Source organism: Podarcis liolepis (assembly GCF_965112155.1).
Source record: "Podarcis liolepis genome assembly, chromosome: 2".
Lineage (NCBI taxonomy): Eukaryota > Metazoa > Chordata > Lepidosauria > Squamata > Lacertidae > Podarcis > Podarcis liolepis.
Window position 1 is genome coordinate 70,284,100 of NC_139555.1, and position 22,911 is coordinate 70,307,010.

The 22,911-nt window shown below is 39.9% G+C and overlaps 1 protein-coding gene across 2 annotated transcripts in view; it reads right to left on the minus strand.

Moving 5' to 3' along the window:
- USP4 (ubiquitin specific peptidase 4) overlaps nucleotides 1-22,911 on the minus strand; it is a 36,255-nt gene that overhangs the window by 2,425 nt on the left and 10,919 nt on the right. For both annotated transcript variants that reach the window (XM_083488673.1, XM_083488672.1), the window contains 14 exons: nucleotides 22,498-22,615; nucleotides 21,633-21,806; nucleotides 20,675-20,833; nucleotides 18,644-18,868; nucleotides 16,546-16,629; nucleotides 14,535-14,629; nucleotides 6,453-6,644; nucleotides 5,433-5,521; nucleotides 4,886-5,104; nucleotides 4,723-4,793; nucleotides 4,070-4,185; nucleotides 2,796-2,945; nucleotides 1,358-1,461; nucleotides 456-544 (listed from right to left, as the gene is read on the minus strand). In XM_083488673.1, coding sequence (XP_083344799.1) covers nucleotides 456-544; nucleotides 1,358-1,461; nucleotides 2,796-2,945; nucleotides 4,070-4,185; nucleotides 4,723-4,793; nucleotides 4,886-5,104; nucleotides 5,433-5,521; nucleotides 6,453-6,644; nucleotides 14,535-14,629; nucleotides 16,546-16,629; nucleotides 18,644-18,868; nucleotides 20,675-20,833; nucleotides 21,633-21,806; nucleotides 22,498-22,615 — 1,885 coding nt within the window. The remainder of the gene's footprint in view (nucleotides 1-455; nucleotides 545-1,357; nucleotides 1,462-2,795; nucleotides 2,946-4,069; nucleotides 4,186-4,722; nucleotides 4,794-4,885; nucleotides 5,105-5,432; nucleotides 5,522-6,452; nucleotides 6,645-14,534; nucleotides 14,630-16,545; nucleotides 16,630-18,643; nucleotides 18,869-20,674; nucleotides 20,834-21,632; nucleotides 21,807-22,497; nucleotides 22,616-22,911) is intronic.

Below are 22,911 nucleotides of genomic sequence, written 5' to 3' on the forward strand. Positions count from 1 at the left end.
CTCATTCCTGAAAGTGATTTAGGAAAACAGTGTCAAGAAAGTCTGACCAAGTCAAACAGCTGCACTCAGCTCCATCTTCCTTATAAGTTTCCATGTGTATGGCTTCAATTATTTTTAGAAAACACTCTGCATGTCCATTCCTACCTTGCCGATTTAGCAGCTGCATAAACATTGTTAGGGAGTATTGGGGGGGGGGAGGAGGCCTGAATCTCAGATCTCATGCCCCTTTAAAAAAAAGGGTTTTTAAACACACTGCTTACACAGCAGCCAGGCACACTGAAAAGTAAAGTGCCAATGAAATCCCTGTCAACCAGCATCTTAATGTGTAGAACTATGCAGTGATGAAAATGTGTATTGTTGGTCTGAGCCTCAATTTTAAGTACTCAGCAACACCCCAAAAATTCTAAAAGTTACAAAGTACATCAAGGTATACTCAGTTGACTTCAAATACATACCACTATTTGCTCTTCGGATGCTGGAGACACACTGCTGTCATCAAAGTAGTACCATTTGCCATTCACTTTATTCTTAGCATATGCAGTATCTACCAGGGAAGCAGAAGAGACATAATGGACTTGTTTAAGAGGTACAGAGTGAGATTTACAAGTGCTGATAGCCCACAGTTCCATTTAACAGTAGCTTCCCCCCCCCTAAACTCAGTTATCAAAGGCCATTTTGTGCCTAGCAGACAATGACCAAAAGGAGCATGAATAAATCACAAAGAGCCGTTAATAGTTTGAGATTAGAAAAACATTCTGATTTGCTATCTGTGTCAAATATGTGGCAAACCTTGAACAGTTTAATCAGATGTAACTTGTAGATTCTCTTCTACAGCTTAATTGAATGGTTTTATGTTTTGCACAGGAAGTATTTTTGGTGCAACAGGAGCAACTACAAAGATGCTAGTCCCAATCCTCCAGTGGTACAAATGTGATGGAGGTTCAGTGGGACAGAGGAAGAAAGCCTTGATTTGAAGCAGAGCAAAGGCTATTGGTTTAAGAAGGCATGTACTCTAGTTATATAATAAAAGAGAAAGTTACTGAGAAGGAGCAGCACTGCACTGGGGCAAGGCATAGCTTCACATTTTTAATAGCAAAGGTCCAATGAGCATTTGTGTGGTACACACTCAACCCACAAGTTGTTGTTTTTTTAAGAAGAAGCAACTGCATTTTACTCAATTCAGTTTTTCTCTTAAAATACTACTATAGTCCACACCCAGCAAGCCTGACTAACAGGGGGGGGGGCTGCGCTAAAATCTGTCAGGTCTTCCACTAAGCTCCTTTTATCTTGCATATTATCTAATGGGAACATTTTGAAATTCTGCAGTTACACATCCAGAAAGAACATAATTACTCACAGTGGCCAACACCCATGCCTCCATAGTGATTGGAAACAGCAATGAGGTCATACACATATGGGCTTGCTGCCGGGTCACAAACGAACTCAGACATGTTCAAATCCCTACAAGAAAGAGTCACAAGGGAAAGGTCAGCCAGCAACAAGTGCAAGGTGATATTGAAACCTTAAGACAAATAAAAAGACTTCCATGAGCCCCCAGACAGTACTGTAAGCACCCAACACTTCTTTTTTAAATATCCCAATATTTAGCGTCAGTAACTGACTTCACTGCCACTGCTAACTCCTAGGAGGAAAGCCAGTTCACAATATCAACCTCAATAACCACACAGTGCTCCCCCAATGTCCCTGCAGATGCAGGGACAGGCATTTCCACAATACACCACAAATGTAGTGGCAATTTTTTCAGTTGCAGCCAATGCTGGGTGATTTCCATGATTGCAACATCTGTGGACATTGGAAAGCCTGGTTTGCATGAGGCACTGTACAAATGCAATCTCGAAGTGCATTGAGACAAAACTGACTGTGACCTAACCTGAAGTAACTTTTGGAAGAGGTGCTCGAATATGGTAGCTTAGCAGTTGTTCAGAGTTGGACTTATCATATATTCCAGTGCTACAGAATTACAGAGAAAATATTAGACCTCAATATCCTCCGGTGAACAGAAATAGCAGGCAGAAGATCAGGGCCAGGAACTTACGACTTTCTATTCTGCCTCTACTATAACCCACATCCAAATCAAGTCCTGGATGCATATACAGTGGTACCTTGGTTCTCGAACGTAATCTGTTCCAGAAGTCCGTTCGAGTTCCGAAACATTCGAAAACTGAAAGCGGAAGCCTCAATACTCAACTCAAAATGGAAGCCATGTTTCCTGTTCAACTTCCAAGGAGCGTTTGAAAACTGTGGCATTTACTTCCAGGTTTTTGGTGTTCAAGTTCCGAATCGTTCAACTACGTTCAAAAACCAAGGTACCATCGTATATGTCAAGGCTCTGACTGTGTAGCAGATTTAGGGAGACATTCAACATCACACTATGATAGTTCCATTAATGCAAGCATTTCTGCATGCCAGATGGAACCATCTTCCCTCTCCTCTCCTACCACACTGTCCTAGGGAACCACTCAGAGCTGGTGGAAGGCATGCGGGTGGGGGGGGGGAGTGGGAAAGCCCCATTCTGTTGGCTCCTGCTAGTGCAACTATTTAGCTGAATCCAGCTCTTAACCTCAAGTGCACTATGTTGTTGTAAAATATTAATCGACCACTGAAGTGGATGGTAGAAAACGGTGACAGACGTGCTTCTGGCTCCTCACATTTTGAAGGCTAAAATCCAGCCTGTGTACCAAGGTTCTAGTTCCCAGCTGGGTTCTCCAGTCAGTGAACCCAAATTATTTGTATTTCTTTTTTGCTCTGACCACCAATGCAACCAAAAATCCTACCTGATAGGGAATTCAACCACAGTGTCAAGCTTATCCCTCCAGTATCTGTTATATGAGAAGCGTTTTAAATGTACTACTAAAATACGTGGAAGTGACCAGAGATCAAATTTCTTAGTGGCTTGTTGATGTTTCTTGCAATTGGGACAGTACCTGAAAGAACACCAAAAAGAAAGGTAAACTAAAATAATAATTATTCTTCCTCCTTTCTAATCTTTGAAAACATTTACATTTGTATATATTTAATAAAAAACCTTAGGGACAAAAAATGAATAATACTGAGGAAACACAGAAACCATGCCCTGAATAAGGACCAGGCTGGAAAACTGGATGTAACATCAAGTTCTGTTCTGGCATAACAGCAAGACAGCAGTTAGGAAAAGCTTAAGCTACCTTCCTGTCAAGGCCAGCAAATTGGATGTCCATCCTGATGAGGTGGCAAAGAGAGCTAAGGAACAATAATCAGAGAAGAGGAAATGCTGACTGATGGATTCTCAAGGAGCCCCCAACTAGACTGCACTGTGAAAATGCTGTGCCACTTTTTGCCTTCAATTTGTCTTCCAGTGGGTAGTCTGATCGGCCAGTATACCAGAAGGTAACTGCATGTCCAGCATTTCAGTTCAGTCACAGGCCAGGATAGCAAGCGGGAAAGTTTTGCTTAAAAGCAAAGCCCACATCCAGAGATGGGGAGGAACAGAAGAGATTTGTGCTGAAGTCTACAGAGGTATGTGTGCTGAGGCAAAGTTATCAATGTCCAAAGATAGAAGGGGTAGCCTATGTGGCTGGCCTACACAAGTTTCCCAGCAGTACATTAGTTCTGTGGAAATAGCAGCTGCCTGTATAAACCTGTAAGATCACTTACATCATCTGGGGAAATTTTACTTATGACACTGTAGCCTACAGATAATCACAGGGTGATTACCTGAAACAGGTATTTTTGCCCATGCTTTCCTTAGTTCATAGGTTTGGACCCTATTATTGCTATTAATGCAACTGTACATAATCATATAAGCCTTCCTGTTGACAGCATGTTATAATTCTTATATGTATGTAGTACAAAGAAGTTACTATTTTCCAGGATGGGTCAAGCGCTGTTCTTACCACATGATTTAACCATGTGAAATCAAGCCACCTCAAAAGTGACTAAATGAAATCAGCCTGAGCTACCTTTTCTGCATGACCTACAGGGCAAAATGCATAGATAATATCCATGCTTTGGTCAGTTGCTAAACACAGCCCAGAGATGTTATTGCTATGAGAAAACACAGCAAACCTACCATGGATCATGTTCACCAAGTGTTTCCATAGTAGTGAACAGTTCTATGCAATCTTTCAGAGCTACGGTAGTTTTCTTCTTCTGTGGCTGAAACATACTGTTGTGTTTTTCAAATGCCTACCAAAAAGAAATATACATTATGTTTTTTCCTCAAGTGTAAGATGCATGTTAAACCTTCTAAAAATTAACACACCACACAGGAGAATACTTTAAACCCTTCTGTACTAATTGTCTACAACTTTTATTTCAGCTTGATTCTTTGCCCTCCTCCTCTTCTCTGGTAATGCCTTCGTACACTTTACTCATACAAAGATGGTACAATACCATTTTTGTAATCACACATATGATGTCAAGTGTGAGACAGGTAAGACCTGTGTCAGCCAAAATGGGGTTTGCAAAGCTCAGTGGTAAGCGGTGTGCACAAAGCTGAACCATCAGCTGATCACCAACTCTTGAGAAGCCTTGTGCATGGCACTCTGCTGGTGCTGATAATGACCTGTTGTCAATATTCTATGACAATGCTCTATTTCCTCAGTACCTTTATCAAAGTACAAAGGCAGAATAAACCACATAATCTTGCCTAACCCCCTGCCAACAGTTATTAGGGGCCAGACTACAGCAGTGCCCTTTAAAAGGTGGGGGAACGCTAATCACCTGTGCCTCATGTTCATCAAAAAGCAACTTTCGGGTGTCAGAATCCCAATCAATAGCAAGAGTTGCATGAGCTGGAAAAGAAGAAAAGAAGAAAAGCAATAACATCATGTAAATCTGCCAAAGATGAGGTGTGTCTAGGATGACAATTAGAGGAGATACCTACAACTCAACTTGAGGATTTTCCCATCTGTATTAAGGGAGTTTATTTCTGATGTTCCATAAGAGTTCACAAGACTGAAGCTAAAGAGATGCCTTCTGTGATGCAGGCCTTCCTTTTCCAGGTCATCCTGGATGCAGTCCTCTGATTTGCAGGCATCTGTTTCTGATATTTTCTCCTTACTGTCTTCCTCTCCATTCTGATGTTCCATTTCTTCAACATCACCTGAAACATATTTTAAAGATTGTTTTTCAGTTTTGTTGTTCCTCCATAGCATTTATAATATCCTTTGTCTGAAAATTAATGAGCAAATGATTACAACAGCAGCTTTGAAAGGAATGCAGCTAAATCAGAGAGGACCAGGGAGGAGTCTGTACCCAACTTTGCAAGTTATCACAACATGCAATATACTTAATAGTGTTATTTGAAGGATATTTCTAAAGCACAAAAGGTTGTATACTACCACAGGATGTATAAAACTATTGAGGAGTCATGTCTACTACTTTAGACAACACAGATTTAGTTAAATAATACCCATCTTAGGATAATTTACCTTCAGACACACTACTGGAGCCATTGCAATTCTCACTATCTGGACATCTTTCAGAACATTCTTCTTTTAAGGAAACTTTTACATAGCGACTGAAACACATAAATTATTTTTTTCATTAAACGCTGACACGAGTGACCCATTATTGGAAAGGCAGGTACATTAGGAGAAAAGAACAATTAGTGCAAAATCTCCTCTAGATGTTGATGATTACAATTCCTACCATTCCTAACTGTTAGCAATGTTGACTGGGATTGATGGGAGTTGGGTATCTATCTCATCAGGAAAGCAGCCAGATTGAAAGTACAGAAATATTTCCTCACCCACTATGATTATCATACACATATAAAATAAAAGGATCCTTAAATCCCTTGAATTTCCTTGAAAATTGGTAAGATATGTAAAAGAAAATATGAAATAAGCAAATTGATTCACTGTTTATGTTATTACCATAGGAGTTTTCTCTTAGGATATAGAATACTGTAATATATTCAACATTTTCACAAATATGGTAACATCAAGATAAACAAACTAATTTAGTTCAGTTCCTTAAGTTAAGCATGCATTGTGTGATGACTACTAGTTTAGATTTGGGGTGGAATTTTTTTTAACAAAAAGAAATTCATGGAAGCTTAATGCAACCTGTATACACAGAAGCAGTACACAGATAAGGGCCAGGACCTTCTTGTGCCGCTTCTGAGTTTTCAGAGGTATCTGGTTGATAGCTGCTAGTGACAAAAAGTTGGTCTTTGATCTTAGATTCTTTTTGGGTTCATATAAAGGAAGAGTTTCAACCAACCAGGTTAATACAAGACATTTGTCAGAAAATTCTACAACTATGGAAGTACTGGCAGTTTCAAACTCATATACTGATAAGCTACCAGTGGATGCAGAACAATAACAATTAGGCACACACAAACTAGTAACATCTAATAACAATCCTGTTGTAGAGTAATTGGAGAAACGAAGATGATTGCACTTAGAAATGAGTAAACTTATATGCCACAGAGGTCCTGTACTCACCTAATCCGCTCCAATATAACATTGTACAAGTGATCTAGGGTAAGCTTGTGTTTGGGTATAGCTATGAGTAGTGGTTGCCCATAGAGAACAGTCCCCGGAGCAGCACTTGATTGTCTTGCTTTCTTTTCTCTGAAGTAAACTGAAAGAGTGATGCATTCAGCACCATCTTCCGTTGACTTGCAAACTTCGTATCTGCACAAAAGAGAGAAGAAGAGTGAGCAAAGTTCAGTCCTTTCAGAACTGGTAAGAGTGTCATGCCAGTCTTAAGCATTCACACTTGGAAGAGTCATATTCTACATCACAGTTCTTAAAATAGGAGCTGATTCTAAGCTCATGACTGAATAAACCATTTCCTTCTCCCTTTACTTGAACAATTAGATCTGGTTTTATTTTGAAAGTGTCAAAAGTTACCAGGTAATGAGGGCCCTGCCTGCAGACATGCAATGTAAAAAGATCTAGCGATCAGTCCTATGATGTTAACCCAAGACAGTAACTTGTACCCACAGGCATTCACAAACACCCGTTAATACAAACAACTAGAGCCATGAAGAATTTAATGCTGTATGACATAGTACTGGAACAATAAATCAGTTTGCTAGGAACCAGGATTTTTTTTAGGAGTCAAGGAGAACCAGGTGATTGAAGGGTGCATAAAGATTGGAAGGATGAGAAAAAGAGTACAGGAACCATAGGGAAAAAGGAAAAGACTTGTGAAACTCATCTGGGACAAAGAAAGTGAAGAAGTGGAGTACTGTTCCCTCAGGCACAGCTACAATAAACAGCAGCAGACTAAGTCTCCTCATTATTGCAACACTTGCAACTTGTGTCTTCTCTGAACACCTCCCATGAATATGAAAGTCCTCCCATCTACTAGCACTTCCACCATGCATGTAGTAGTAGCCCTGCTCAGAATGGTAGCTGTAGTGATTCCTCACCACTTCTCTGAGTGGCAAAACAGAGGCATTGTACCTACCAAGGTTACAAAACAAAAAGCCTTTTGCCTCTCACACTGAAAGTAAACACACAATCTGTATGCATGAATATAGGGAGGTATTCCTCTTGCTGTACCTCAACATTTGGTGTCTGTGAATTCATCCAGATTTTTCAAATCCTATTGATACTGCGTAAGTAAAACAAACAAACCAACTGTACACCTAAGTACATAAACATGCAACTGCCCATTATTATTAACAACCTCCACAATAAACCTAAATAGAATATTATTGATATGAAAATATAGCTTAAATGGGTATTATTAGTTAGCTTAATGTGCAAAGTTGCTACAGTGGTACCTTGGGTTAAGTACTTAATTCGTTCCAGAGGTCCGTTCTTAACCTGAAACTGTTCTTAACCTGAAGCACCATTTTAGCTAATGGGGCCTCCTGCTACCGCTGCACCGCTGGAGCATGATTTCTGTTCTCATCCTGAAGCAAAGTTCTTAACCCGAGGTACTATTTCTGGGTTAGCGGAGTCTGTAACCTGAAGCGAATATAACCCGAAGTACCACTGTACTTCGTTCTTTACATATTGTTTTTCTTTCTTTTTTTACTCAAGACCCAAATTACAAAAAGTTCATTCTAGATTTAGCCCTGACTTATTTTTCTGACTTCTTTAACAATGTTAATTTAGATTAATCTGAATTATGCTTCAATTAAGTTAGATTCAGAGACTGGCCTTAATTTTTTTTTCTAGACCCCCAAGACCAACCAATTTTGGCCACAGTTGCAAAAAGGAAAAAAAATAGCCAAAGTAGACAGCAGAGCCCAGCATCCAAATGTGGCTACAAATGATCCTTTCCCTCAGTCATCAGATCAGACATTTGAAGAGTGGAGAATGGGCGATAACCCTTCCTCCTCATCTAATCTGCATGGATCAACTAAAGAGGGGAGCTGCCTGCCTATGTAAACCTTGGGTGAGTGTGTATATGTGAGTGTGTGGAAGTGGCCACGCCTACTGCTGCTATGTGACTCTCAGAGGGTAGGCTAGGAGTGAATGTGTCCCTTAGGTCCCAAAATGTTACCCAACCCTGCTCTAAAACAAAGAGCAGAATCACTCAAAACTATTTTGCTTCAGGCTATATAATCTCTAAGGAAGGAGCATTTCTAGGGTCAGATTTTATCTTAGTTTATAGTTGTATTTCACCACCCATCCCAAACCCATTATCAGAGAGAAAACCAAAGAGTAATAGGATAAATCTTGTATTTCAGATACTACGTTCAAAATCTCCATAACCATTCAGTCTTTTACCAGTTCCAAGCAAACAAGGGTAGAGAAACTATGCAAGGTAAGGTGGGCAGGAAACCAGGGTAAAGTGACTGGCATGAGAATATTATGACAGTTGATGTCAGTAAGTTAAGTGTGACCTGCAAATCATTTTGGCAAAGTTTCATCAATTTTAAACATATATGCTGAATGCCTCCATTATCCAGGCTAAAATAACAAAGGCACTCAAACATATAAAATCTCTCCAGCCTCATATCCCAAGATGCTTCCCCTGGGAAGGAAAAACCCGACAAAAACTTTGCATATTTGTGCAATGATAGACACTTACCTGACCCCTTGTAGGCTGGCTCCATGCTCCAGCAGGATCCTGGGTGATGTGATATCACCATCATGGCACATGCTGGGGCTTTACATCGGAGCAGGAGCCTAGTTGGGGCGGAGCATCATGGGACCTAAGGGGAAAAAATAGTAAGTGTCTGCACTGAGTGCTGAATGCCCCTTCTAGTTTAGCCTGGGGGAATTCAGCACAAGTGACGCATGTTGATGTAGTTTTGCCAGATTGATTTGCAGATCACCTTTATTACAATCTGTCAACTGAACATTCAGTAGGAGAAGCAACTTTCCCAAGAATTGCTGACCACCATGTTCTTATAAATGCTTGGACTCAAACTTTACATCCTCCTGCCACTCATGAATGCCTCCAACGCATCTACCATACCACATTAACCAATCCTCTAAGAACTGGTTAAAGTATGTATGCAATACACCTGGAGAGCAATTCAGCTAATAGATTAATACTGGAAATTCTTTGCTAGCTCCTAGCTACTGAAAAAAAAGTGATTTCCGATATTTGCAATATGGTGCCAAAAACAGCACAACTGAGAAAGAAAAAAAAGGCAAACATGATAGAACTAATTCAAGTTCCAAAAACAGAGGAGATGCTGGAGATTGGTGATCAGCTTACCTAAATTTTCCCTCTCACTTAAAAACTGTGGGGTGGAAGGATTCATTTTTGATCACCACCGTTGCCTTAAGGAATAGAGGTAAGCTTTGCTCTGTGCCATTTTCCAGGTATACATTATGCACATTCTGAAGCTTCAAGCCCTCCAAGTAGAAATATTACAGGCACCTACATTTTAATCGCTATATATGGGTTTAGAATGAATTGGTGCGAGTTTATCACAGAAACAAAAACATATTCAATTTTTGCAGGAAAGTGCAAATAGTGACTGCCTGCCATATCTCAACAGGAATGCTATTTCACCAAACAGGGGCAACATCACCCTAAGTTAGCGTTACACTAATTTAGTGTCTTTGTGTACTGCATCCCAATCCCTTCTCATCCTCAGGCATGGATGTGAGGAAACTTTTGCTTCGTTTTTCAGCTAACCAAGATTACTTCTTGTATCCAAGCTGTGCTTACTATTAACAATGTTTTCAGGAAATAGACAGGATCATGAATCACAATTTGAAATTTGAGTCTCTAAACCCTGATAAATGGTAAACAGCTTGTCTGGGTTTGGACATAACGAGTAACTATTATTAGCTGAAGGAGCGTCTCCACCCCCATCATTCAGCCCGGACACCGAGATCCAGCGCTGAGGGCCTTCTGACAGTTCCCTCATTGCGAGAAGTGAGGTTACAGGGAACCAGACAGAGGGCCTTCTCGGTAGTGGCACCCGCCCTGTGGAAGGCCGTCCCTTCAGATGAGAAGGAAATAAGCAGCTATCTTATCTTTAAAAGACATCTGAAGACAACCCTGTTTAGGGAAGTTTTTAATGTTTAATGCTGTATTGTTTTTAACACTTGATTGGAAGCCGCCCAGAGTGGCTGGGGAAACTCAGCCAGATGGGCAGGGTATAAATACTAAATTATTATTATTATTATTATTATTATTATTATTATTAAGCTGAAAGCTGATTCTCTTGTGACTACACTGGAGGAAAATGGAGGGGATCACATGACCCTAAGATTTGGACATGTAACACTAAACTAAGCTTTAGTAATCTGGGTGTTGCCATGAAAAAGGTCCACGCTTGCATTACTGCACACCATCCTTAAGTAGTGGGACACCCAACAGGACCTCAGAAGATGTTTGTAACCTATGGGTAGATACATGCGAATGAGGCCACTAATAGCTGAAATGACAAACCATGGTTTGTGGTAGGCTAGCAAATGAGAATTAAGACAATCCTGTTTTGAAACGTGTTTTCAAATTGTGCTTTGTCCTAACCAGAGTTGGGTATGATGACTCGAGTTGAGAAACCATGGTTATGGCCATGACTCCAACCCAGAAGATCACAGTATCAAGAGATAGGAATGCTGAGTAGACCAAGTATGAAAGCTCTAACATCATCTGCATATATGCTTGAAAGCTCAAAATCATGATTTGCGTTCTAAAATGGGATTAGTACAAAGTATAATTTGCATAATGCTGGAACTGAGATGCCTCGACAAGCCATTATCAACTTCCAAATGTATAAGAGCAATGCAGATACAAAATAAGGGAGAGTGTAATATATTAATCACATTTGTTAATACACCTTAAAAGTTCACTTTACATTTGAAGAACTTCAAATGCTTCAGTTCAAAATGTTGTTCAAATCCATTATTTCATGTCTAAGTCAGGAAGCCTCCATTGATCCATCTAACTCAGTATGCTAACTGTCAGAGTCTTGCCAGGGGCTTAGTCAGGAGTCTTTGCCAGCTTCACTGCTATCGGGGACTTGTGTATCATTTTACACAAACATGCACTGCCTTTGAGCTGCCATAATTAATGAAGCATGTAAAGAAGGGGGGATAAGCAATCTTGTCTGCTTCAGAAACTGGCAAAAAGATATTTCTAAGTTCGTCTGGAATGGGAAAAAACCTAGAATAGAATATAAAATACTTATAGATACAAAAGATAAAGGAGGCTTCTCCCTTCCAGACTTGAAATTATACTACGAAGATTGTTAGAAGTATACATGGAAAAATCAATAAAAAATATTTTTAAAAGGGGGGGGGGGGGAATCAAACAAACATTTTAGGGAGACTAGAACCGAGATGCTAAATTCTGGTTAAGAGAGGTTTTACCTCTACAAAAGTGTTTTGTTTGCTTTTCAACAAGACGTCCACCACCTGTACTCTAGTGTAATGCAGCCTGTTTCATCATTTGCAGCTCCCAAAGCACCAGGCTACTGAATGGACTCCACAGCACTTAAGAGAGCACTTGGGAGGATTTGTGTCAGTGGCCCATCTCATCTTGACATTCTATAGTGAGACCAAGGCCTTGACAGGTTCACTTACTCTATCCACCAGAAACTCCTGCATAACATTCAGGAATCCACTGCATTCTATTAATCTCCATGGACCTCCACCCCTGCAGTGGGATGTAGGCACCACAATTCCAAACTTCACCAGGAAGTGGTCTGACCATGATGACTGTGTTGTAGAACCCACCCACTCCCTACTCCACAGAAAGAGACAGATACTACCACTTTCACGATTTGAAGCAAAGACAAGATCCAAGCTATGTCCTACCACATCTTAGATAGATGATGAGACAGATGCATGGTTACCACAGAGACCATGAACTCAAAAACTGGCCCTGAGAGCCTCGGCACACACACTGAAGGTTACCCAGGACAATCATCCTGGGTTCCTTCAATTCTATTTTCACAACCACCACAGCCATCAAGGCTGTTGGGAAACAGGGTGGACGGCATACCAGCAGCACCCCTAATCTGTCTCTATGGCCCAACATCAGGTAAAGACATTCTCATTCTGCCCTGAGGGCAAGAGGTGTACTAGTGAGCTGCACTGAAATTCTAAGAACTATGTCAATAAAGTGGTACCTTGGTTCTCAAACGCCTTGGTTCTCAAACGCCAAAACCCCGGAAGTAAGTGTTCCAGTTTTCTAATGCTTTTCGGAAGTGTTTCTGGGTAACCTGCACCAATCAGAAGCTACACCTTGGTTTTCGAACATTTCGGAAGTAAAATGGACTTCTGGAATGGATTAAGTTTCATGCTCTCTCTTTTTTGCTATTTATTTTGCGTTTTTGTTTTTGAGACTTTTTTGATTGATTTGTTTGTGTGGAACCCAGTTCAGCTACTGATTGATTTTGTGACTGTGGAAATGGATAAAAGCCCCCCATCCAAACAATGACTATCATCAGTGCAGGTAAGGAGGGAAAAATAATTTTAATTTTTATCATCTACAATACTGTCTTATTTATTTTATATTACAGTACGTTGATTATTGCTTTCATTTTATGGATCAATGGTTTTGTGAAATAGTAAAATTCATGTTAAATTGCTGTTTTAGGGGTTGTTTTTAAAAGCCTGGAACTGATTAATCCATTTTGCATTACTTTCTATGGGGAAGCATACCTTGGTTTTGGAAAGCTTTGGTTTTGGAACTGACTTCCGGAATGGATTACGTTTGAGAACCAAGGTACCACTGTACCTCTATCCCCAGCACTCAAGTCTGACCTGCTGTTGCACCGAATAACTGGTCAGAGAGATGGGTGAGATCAGGCCCACCCAAGTCTTACTTATGCTAGGTTAGCCTCTTTATCCTCCACAATCAAGTTGTGGATAAGTAAGTTCTTATTCTGAACCTACCTAGTATTTAACAAAACCATGTTATCATTTTAGAGAGGCTTAATGATGCAGCTCTATAAATACAACACAAAACAAAGCCAGACCCTCCTATTGCCACCAACAAGTTTTCACTGTCACTTGATATCAATAGTCAATCACTGTACTGCCAGTAACACCACTTCTCCTAATCTAATTTCGCAATCTGTTTCCCTTTAACTACTTTGATGTTTCCTATTAAAGAAGTGTAAAATGATCTCCTATTAACAAATATCTAATGAAGTCCTAACTAAATACCGAGAGTTTTTAGGAATTTAAAAATAGATAAATTTAGTTGGATTTGTGATGTTCTGCCATCATTGCTAGGAACTTAGTTTAAAGGCTCATCTTTTATAGTTCATATTTGTACTCATAGCTCCAACACAATGGGAATACAATCCAAAATGCAATTCTAATACAGTATGTGTGCTCGCATGCATGTATGCACAAAAAAACCTTCTTAAAAAGAGGTGCATTTTAAGATGTCAAAATATACTGCTTTTAAAATGTCTCTGTTTTAGCCATTTCTTACTTGACAGTGATGAACAAGTCCCATCCACTTACTATAAATAAATGTTGCACCAAACTTGCCCAAACTGACCGACTCCAGGATCAGTTTTACTGGTGCATTTCCAAAAGATTGACAAGAGAAGTACAAGGTAGTGCTCATGATGTTTATCCACCAACATTTCATGTATCCACAACTTTATAGGAATGTGTACATGACAGATACTCAGAAAACAATACCTGCAGACACACTGGAAGTTGGGGGAAGTTGGGGAAGGGGTATGTGAGGCAGGCTTACAGCTAACGTTAAAACTAGAATGCAAAGTTTAAGGTTTGGTTTCGAATTGTCACAAGTTCTCCATGCCTAATTTCCCAAGGTAAATGTAAACATTTTCATGCTCTTTTAAGTTCCAAAAACATTAGTAATTTTCAGTGGAGATTTAGCATTCCATGTAACATGGCCCCAATGTTTTCTAGAATCTATTGGTACAGCTAAACAATAAAAAACCCAAAAGGAAAATAGCAGCACACAAACACCCCAAAGGTCACTAATTAAACAATATGTGTCCCACACCACATGATATCTCATCAGAATAGCATACAACACAATGTAAGAACTACTGATCACCCACATAAATTGTGGGTACCAAACAATCTTTTCAGGCTAAACACTCAAATGTAATATAGCAAAAGTTTCTTATCTCTACTCTTCCCAAAGAACCGGTTACTCACACAAAGATGTTGTCCTTTGGCATAATCTGACTTAAGCCTTCATCCATCTGGAAAATTTTGTGAAATCGGTGATTATAAACATCTGTCACCACCATCTAAAAACAGGAAATAGTTGAGAATGGAAGTCAGAATAGCATAATGATAATCAAAATATAAGCCAAAGTTACTTGAAGTTTAAGAAAAATATTGAACATTTCTCCTAGGCATTTTCAATATTCTCCAATGAATCACAGAATAATAGAATTGTAGAGTTGGGAGTAACCCTAAGGACCATCTAGTCTAACCCCAAGAGGAAGTATGGTATCAAGTGACTCATGAGATATGCTTAAATAAGCCAACTAAGCAAAAAACCACCAGTGGTCAAATGAAAGAACTAGTACAATATACTGGATCTCAGCGATGAAGAATAGTTAAGACTCCTTGTGTTTGCCAAGAAAACAGATGCCAAAACTGAAGGAATAGAACTGGTTGCTTTAATAGCTTGCCCAGAGAAAAATCTCTTTAAGATTTCAAAATGGGCAATATAATTTGAAAAACAGCTGCTTGAAAGCAAGGATGGCAAAGAGAATGCCTAACAGCCACTGGCAACAAAAACTCTGATCTGATAATAAGCAGTTAGGTAGTGGAATGAAACAGGGTTCTTCTTCTCCCAAGGGTACTGGCCTAGCCACTGCTTCTTCTTACTTCCTTAATCCCAAATGTGTTCCTTTCCTAGCTCAATCACCTTCTCCACCATTTTCAGCTTACAGAGTTGAATTCAAGATAATTAAGGTTGGCTATCATATACGTTGGGGAGCTGACAAAAGAAGTAGGTGGGAACTGACCTGTATACACTAACCAGAATAGGATTCCCTCCTATTCTCTCAAATCCCCATTTATTTGGTCTGGTTTCTAGAATATCCCTTAAGTTCTGCATGAGATCACCATCATCAAATACACTCTCAAAGAGCCCATTAGAATAGGAATTGTTATTTTTCTTTCTTTCCTCTTAAATATTATCTGATTATAAAACATTAAGATGATGTCTTTCACCAGACGATTTCATAGAATTGTAGAATTGGAAGAAAGAAGAAGAGGAGGAGTTTGGATTTGATATCCCGCTTTATCACTACCCGAAGGAGTCTCAAAGCGGCTAACATTCTCCTTTCCCTTCCTCCCCAACAACAAACACTCTGTGAGGTGAGTGGGGCTGAGAGACTTCAAGAAGTGTGACTGGCCCAAGGTCACCCAGCAGCTGCATGTGGAGCAGCGGAGACGCGAACCCGGTTCCCCAGATTACGAGTCTACCGCTCTTAACCACTACACCACACTGGTTCATTTAATCCAACCCCTACAATGCAGGAATCTTTTGCCCAACGTGGGACTTGAACCCACGGCACTGAGATTAACAGCCTTGTGATCTACAGACTGAGCTATGTAAGATATAGAAATAGATAATATTTCCAGTTTAAAGAACTCTTCATTATTACACTAGATCAATTCTCAACTACATACAGAACATTTGCAACACGATACCAAATTCTGCTAAGAATCCCTTCCTATTAAATATTTGTAGAATGTACATAATTATCAAGGAGTTATCAGTGCTAAGGATCCAAGGTCTCACTTCGACCCAATGCTCACTTCAAGCACTTGGGGACATTTTTCAAAATGAGTGCTATACATAGTTGGTATTAGGGCAAGCAGAACAAGGCCAAGGTCAGAGAACGGCTCATGCTGACAAGCTGTTCTTGTCAGAGTTTTTATCTGAAAGAGGACAGTTTGTTTTCATCTAAGTTTCTGTATAGACAAACATTTTAACATGTGGAAAGTGGAACGTGACTCCTCACTTCTTGCCCTAAAAAGAAAAATTTACAACCTTTTAAAAGATGTGCCCAATACACAATATCAAGTCACCTTCTTATAATGTTTGTTAAAGTTATTTTTAACTAATTCAGGAATCAGTCTACCTAATAACATTTTGTAGAAAACTGAACCCTTTTATTTATCACACAATATTATTTAGCCTTACGTTTTCTGCAGGAACCCCGGAGAATTTTGAGAGTGCATCACACAGGTCAGATACAGCCCCCATCATTGGCACAATTACCTTGTACTGGGGGAAAAAGCAGAACATTAAACTTATACTAGGCAAAATAAACCTTGGTAAGGAACACAATTCTAGACTTAAGGATCAGCATCAGTAACCAGATTTGATACAGGGTGTGTTTGCGTGTTATAGTCAGACATGGTTAACAGTTTACTGTGAACGCAGCTTCTGCTTTTCTCCTACCTGCTAGTAAGTAGGAGCAACAAACCACCACCCTTGGCTTACTGTTATGTCCAAAGCAGCCACCATTGTTTGTGCAATCAAGCAAAATTGTGAAGAAACTACATTTTATTAGGATAAATTTAAATGTAAAAATGTTGTCCTGTTATAAGCACTGCTGGAATTGTAAAAAGCTAATGGTATGACAGGAAAAAACTGGCATTTTTTACTCTTAACTAAAGCTAGAAAGATACACTGTATTGGGGGTTCAGCTTGCAATCTACCAAGAAGCAATTAATACTATTACTAAGGGGGTCACTATTGTTGATATCTAATTTTAGTCATATGCAATATACACCCGATGACTTAACTTAATTGATTTCAGTGCATCTACTCTGAGTAAAATTCAGTCAGATACTACCCTATGTAGTTTGTGAGGTATAAGTTATGACACTTAGCAACAAAATTCAGTTTATAGAAGACTCAGAAATATGCAGAAGACTAGGTTGTGAAAGATTGTTTAGTGGAAACTACATCCAAAATTATCTTTTTTTTAATAAATATTTATTGGATTTTCACAAATTATAAAGAACACACAGAATACACAATACAAACATACACACACGAAACCAAACATGCATAATTTCAAATCCTTTTTTTCTTAAAACTTACTTCACCGACTTCCCCATACCTCCCCTTTTTGCATCCCAATTCTCAAATTGTTTCAGCAAATCCTCCCCCTTAATTTTATCTACTTTTTCCTTATTCTTTTCTTTTACATAATCTTTTACTTCTGTAATCCCCTATTTTCTATAACTACAACATTTTAGCAGTCATTGATTTTGCAATATTTCTTAAGATAGATTTTAAATTTCCTCCAATCTTCTTCCGCTGTCTCTTTCCCCTGGTCCCGAATTCTGCCAGTCATTTTGGCCAGTCCCATATTGTCTATCACCTTTGTCTGCCATACATCCAAAATTATCAGCCCATAATTACAGGCCAATTAGGTTTCTTTGTGGGAATGTTGTTGCTAGGCGGTGACTGAAAGCAGAGAGGTCATCTCTGATTCTTGGGCTGCAATTATGGCCAGGGCTTCATTTCTGTGTGAACATCCTTGGGGTTCCCTCCTCCCTGCGTGTAATATGACTGGCAATTGGGATCTCACCTGCTGAAAAATGGATTGGACAGATTCCCTCTCCAAACATGTAGATCACAAAACATACAGGTGAGGTCAATCTCACTATGCTCAGTTGGGCTTACTCATAGGTGAGCATGCTTGGAGTACAGACTTAGCTGCCTTCCCAGAGTCTCTGTAAAACTGATCTCAAGATTGGGTATTGGATGCATCTTATCTCTGTGTGTACGTATGCTGATATATATATATAATGCACATATAATGCAAAGCTGGTCATTTTACATGCTGGGGTAGGAAGGCTTGTTGTGAACTGTGTATTTTAAGACAGCAATGTTTGTTCCAGCTATATCTATTTTAAATTTGATTTCATTCCATTTATCTGTTGGAGGTAAAGGTGTTGTACATGATCTCTTCCTCTGCACATTTTTTCCTCAACAATCCTGGAAGGTAGGTAACTAGAAAATGTAGGTAATACAGGTTGTAACTGACTCAAGGTGATCATGTGAGCTTTATGGGGAAGATGGGATTTGAACCTGATATCTGAGTGTGTTTCTATGTACATTGAGCAGGCAGGAAGCGTGCAACGCAGCTCATACAATGACCCTTAGTATCGGAATTCTAATGCTAAAAGCAGGCAACCTCTTGTAAGTTGCAGAGGGCACTAAACACTACAATTTGATTTTTCTGTCTTTCATAACGAAGACCAACATGAACACCTCTACTTACCTGAGTAGGTTTGCGCTGTGGATCTGCAAAAACCAAGAAAACCTCCATGGTTCGATCTTTCTTCAAGGGCAATGGAAGGGTTAAGTAGCAAAAAGGGTCAAAAGTCACGGAAACTTTAGAACATTTGGGGCAGACCAATGTGGATTTGAAGAGACCATGGAAAATATCTACAATTATAGAGTTATTACGCAATCGATGATTCTCCCAAGCTTCTTTTGCTACCACCTGCAAAAAATAAAACACATTGCAGAGAAGCAGGAACACAGTATAAAGATTAAGGTGCAAGTTCTGATGAAACAGCTTTTATCTGTAGGGAAGGATATTGAAATACAATAGAAGGACGTGATGTGACAAACTGATGCTGAACAACTATGTTTGTATGCAATGAAATCATTCACTTATTGGTATACCTGTAATTCAACATGCAAGTGACCTGCAACAGAACAGAACAGACTGTACAAGATGATTGCACCCTAGTGTGTAGGTGAAATTTGCATAGTATGAGAGAATCCAATTCTAGGGATGGAATTCCAATGTCACACTATTACAAACACTCTGTCTGCCTAAGCGTTTCAGTTTGCGAGATGGAACAATGCCCCTCCTCTTCCCCTGATGTTCTGGGGGTTCTCCCAACCACCCAAACCAATTTCAGAGGGAATTTGGGGCACACAGGGGAGGCGAAGTGTTCTGTGCAGGGCTGCTGCTGACAGGGTCTTTTTCAATGAATCCCAACCTAGGGAAAGGCAGATTAGAGGTAGCTTCTAGCAAGTGAGCAAGGAACTGCTTAAGCAGTAAGGTAAAGCTAAAGGGACCCCTGACCATTAGGTCCAGTCGTGGCCGACTCTGGGGTTGCGGCGCTCATCTCGCTTTATTGGCCGAAGGAGCCGGCGTACAGCTTCCGGGTCATGTGGCCAGCATGACTAAGCCACTTCTGGCGAACCAGAGCAGCGCACGGAAACGCCGTTTACCTTCCCGCCAGAGCGGTACCTATTTATCTACTTGCACTCTGACGTGCTTTCGAACTGCTAGGTTGGCTTAAGCAGTACTGCAGTGCAATTTGTAATGTACAGTCAAACCTAAGAAATATGTAGCTTTCAGCAATGTTTGCTCCAACTATGATCGTTGTGACATTCATGCAAAGGCAGTTATTTAATAAACACTACACTGGGGTGTGCGCGCGTGTGTATGTGTGGCATCAATTCTCAAAATTACCGTAATAAAAACTAGGCCTGCAAAGGAAAAGCAGCCCAATTAAGTGAAACTTTAAATTGGGCACTGTCCCCAAGTAATTATTTATGTCATTCCCTTTTAAGCCCTTGTTCTACTTCGGTTTAAACAGGGCCAAGAAAGGAGGATTACAGCAACTGACTGCAATTGGAAAGGGTCACCTGGCTCTCAGGTTTCCCCAGCCAAACTGGGTGGCTTACAAAATATATAAAACATAATAAAGCATCAAACAGTTAAAAAACTTCCCGATGATGGTGATTTAGCTGTGCAGGTCTTATGTTCTTAATGAGAGGAAGGATAGTTCTATCTGGCTGGCCACAACTGAAAACAGCTAATGTGATTTCAATACTGTAGTTAAGTTCCAGCCAGCATCAGTCACAGTGATCTGTCCAGCGTCCTGACAAACTGTGCTTTGCCATGCCTGTTGTGATCCTGCATCGCCTATCTGGACTCTGCCTTTCTAGTAAGTGCCACTAATTTGACCCAACTTTGGAGCTAGAGGAGTTTGCCATGCAACTGCTTGGACAATCTCGTCCATGTATGCATCTTCAAAATTAGGAGGAAGGCTACCTGCTTATCAGAGCACAGGGCCACAGTCACAATGGGAAGCATATTTGTTGAAGCCTGGCTAAGAGTCAATGGTCCCAAGTGGACTGATTCATGGATTCATTTGCTAAGAAAAAGACATCCTCAGTAAGATAAACAAAGGAACTGGATGGGCAAAAATAATTTGTAACATATGTTGAGTGTTACTCTTTTATAGCACAATTTAACTCCAAGCAGTGGAATGTCTATGCAGCATACCGAATCAGGCCTGCCATTAGCATCCTTCAACTCCAAGTAAGGTTTCTTTTTTACTCTGTTTAGATCCTCATGTAAACCATCTAAAAGAAAGGCCAGGAGCTCTTGGGAATCTTGTTGCTGGTACCCTGAAAACTGAGGAGCAAAGCGGCCAACCTGGGTCTAAAATTAAAAAAAGAAAGGGAAAAATAACATTAGGAAGATGCATGTGAGCAGTGAAGGGAAAAGCAGTAACTCTAGCCTCATTTGCAGAATTCAATGAAGATTAGCTAATTCCTAGCAATAAACTAATGTCAAAAAGATACCAAGATGTATGAAGTCTCCTCTCATATCAGTTTCTTTGGATAACAGTTATCAGATACAGTTGCCGTATGGTTAATCCATGTAAAATTCTGTGAAACTGACAAACGTGCTAATAAAGTACATTTGTTACTTATTTGAGTACAGAATATCAACAAGTGATTTGAAGACCATGTGTACAATTTTAACAACTGTTTCAAAAGCAACTCAGTGTACAACTAATTTCAGAGAGATATAAAGTTGCTAACTTTCGGCTCAATTTTATTTGGAATATTGCACTTTACAACATACCACAGTGGTACAAAACAATAAAAAGTAAACAGATAAAACAGTTCTCAAAAAAGAAGTCAGATAACTCCTAAAATCTTGTTAAAAATCAAATTGTATCAGTAAAAGCTTTAGAAGCTACAACTATTCTAAGCAGAATGCATGGCATTTCCCTGCAATATGCAACATTCAGTGAATTATTAAGGCACTGTAGCACTCAGGAGTCCATATCATACTTAGCATTCTTTTAAGTTCAACCTAAGCTACCAGGCTAGACATTTCATGATGGGGAAAGTATTTCCCCAAGGGCTAACATTAAAGCTCCATGCAAAAAGCATGAAACCAAAAATGTCACTTCCTCTAGCTGTGTTGCAATGACAGAAAGTCTACTTACTTTGAACATGCGGGGGGCCACGTGAGAATTTCTCCCAGACCACATCTGTTTGATGAGTTCTGCATATGCTTCTGCAATTTCTCCTCTCATTCCCAGAGGATTCTCCTGATTTATTTCAGCTTCATACTCATCTTCCAAGAAATAGTCAGTCAGTGGAGGGGTGTTACTCAAACACTAGAAGAACATTCAGACACAAGAAATGCATAAAAAAGAAAGCCATGCCAACAACCCATTTTCAGCCCAATGAAAACTAAAATTGTACTAGAGTCAGCAAAATCACCCTATACAGGACTGTATTGCAAGCTACATTAAATATTACATATGGAAACTGCTGAAAGAAGAAAACCGAGGAACATGTACTAGCTGGGTTATTTCTATTTTGAGAGGACGGGGTCATAGCTCAGGGTAGACCACTTGTTGTGTATACAGAAGGCTCCATGTTCAAACCCTGGCATCATCATATAGGGCTGAGAAAGTTTCATGCCTTGAACCCTAGAGAGCTGCTGCCAGTAAGCAGCCCGGTTTGCACACAGTGCTAATCCAGACAATGGCTAAGTATGATTGAGTGAGTGGATTCTCGCAGCAAAAAGTGTAGCCACTTTGCTCCTCCCTTGGCCCTGCTGCTCCTGTGCTACTCATAGAGGAGCCAGGGTTTGGCTTATAACATATCGGCAATCCTGGACCAGTGTTCTGACACTAGAAAAATGCAGCTTTCTATCTTCCATTGTAACCCACAGCATTATGTAGGTTTTCCAAGCTGTATGGGAACCTAACGGTTATACAATTTAAGATGGGGTAGTATAAAACCCAAGCAGAAGAGTGTCTACCACTCTAGGTTCTTCAGTAGATTGTACCAGTTCTTTACCTGTAAAGCTGAATTCATGAAGCATGTATTTCCTAGGTTACTGAGCCCACAGAGACCAGGCTGTGACTGAGGAGGGCTCTCCCTGTTGTTGTAGGAGTTGCAGGAAAAGCTAGAACCTCTGGAGGGGGGAAAACATACTGGAATATGATAACAGGTTGCAGAATATTTCGGCTAAGAAACTATTTACAGCTATACAAAAATAATGTGTATTGTATTTCTTACCCGCCCTGCATCAAAATTTTATGGGGAGTTTACAGAATATAAAAACACAATACAATTAAACACGTAACTCAAACTTCAAGACAAAGCAAACCTTCCAACTGATCTATAGTATACACATGCCTACACTATAAAATTCCTCCCTCAGACCTAGTTCTCACAATCAAGTATTATGAGGTAGCCAGTCTGCTGCCT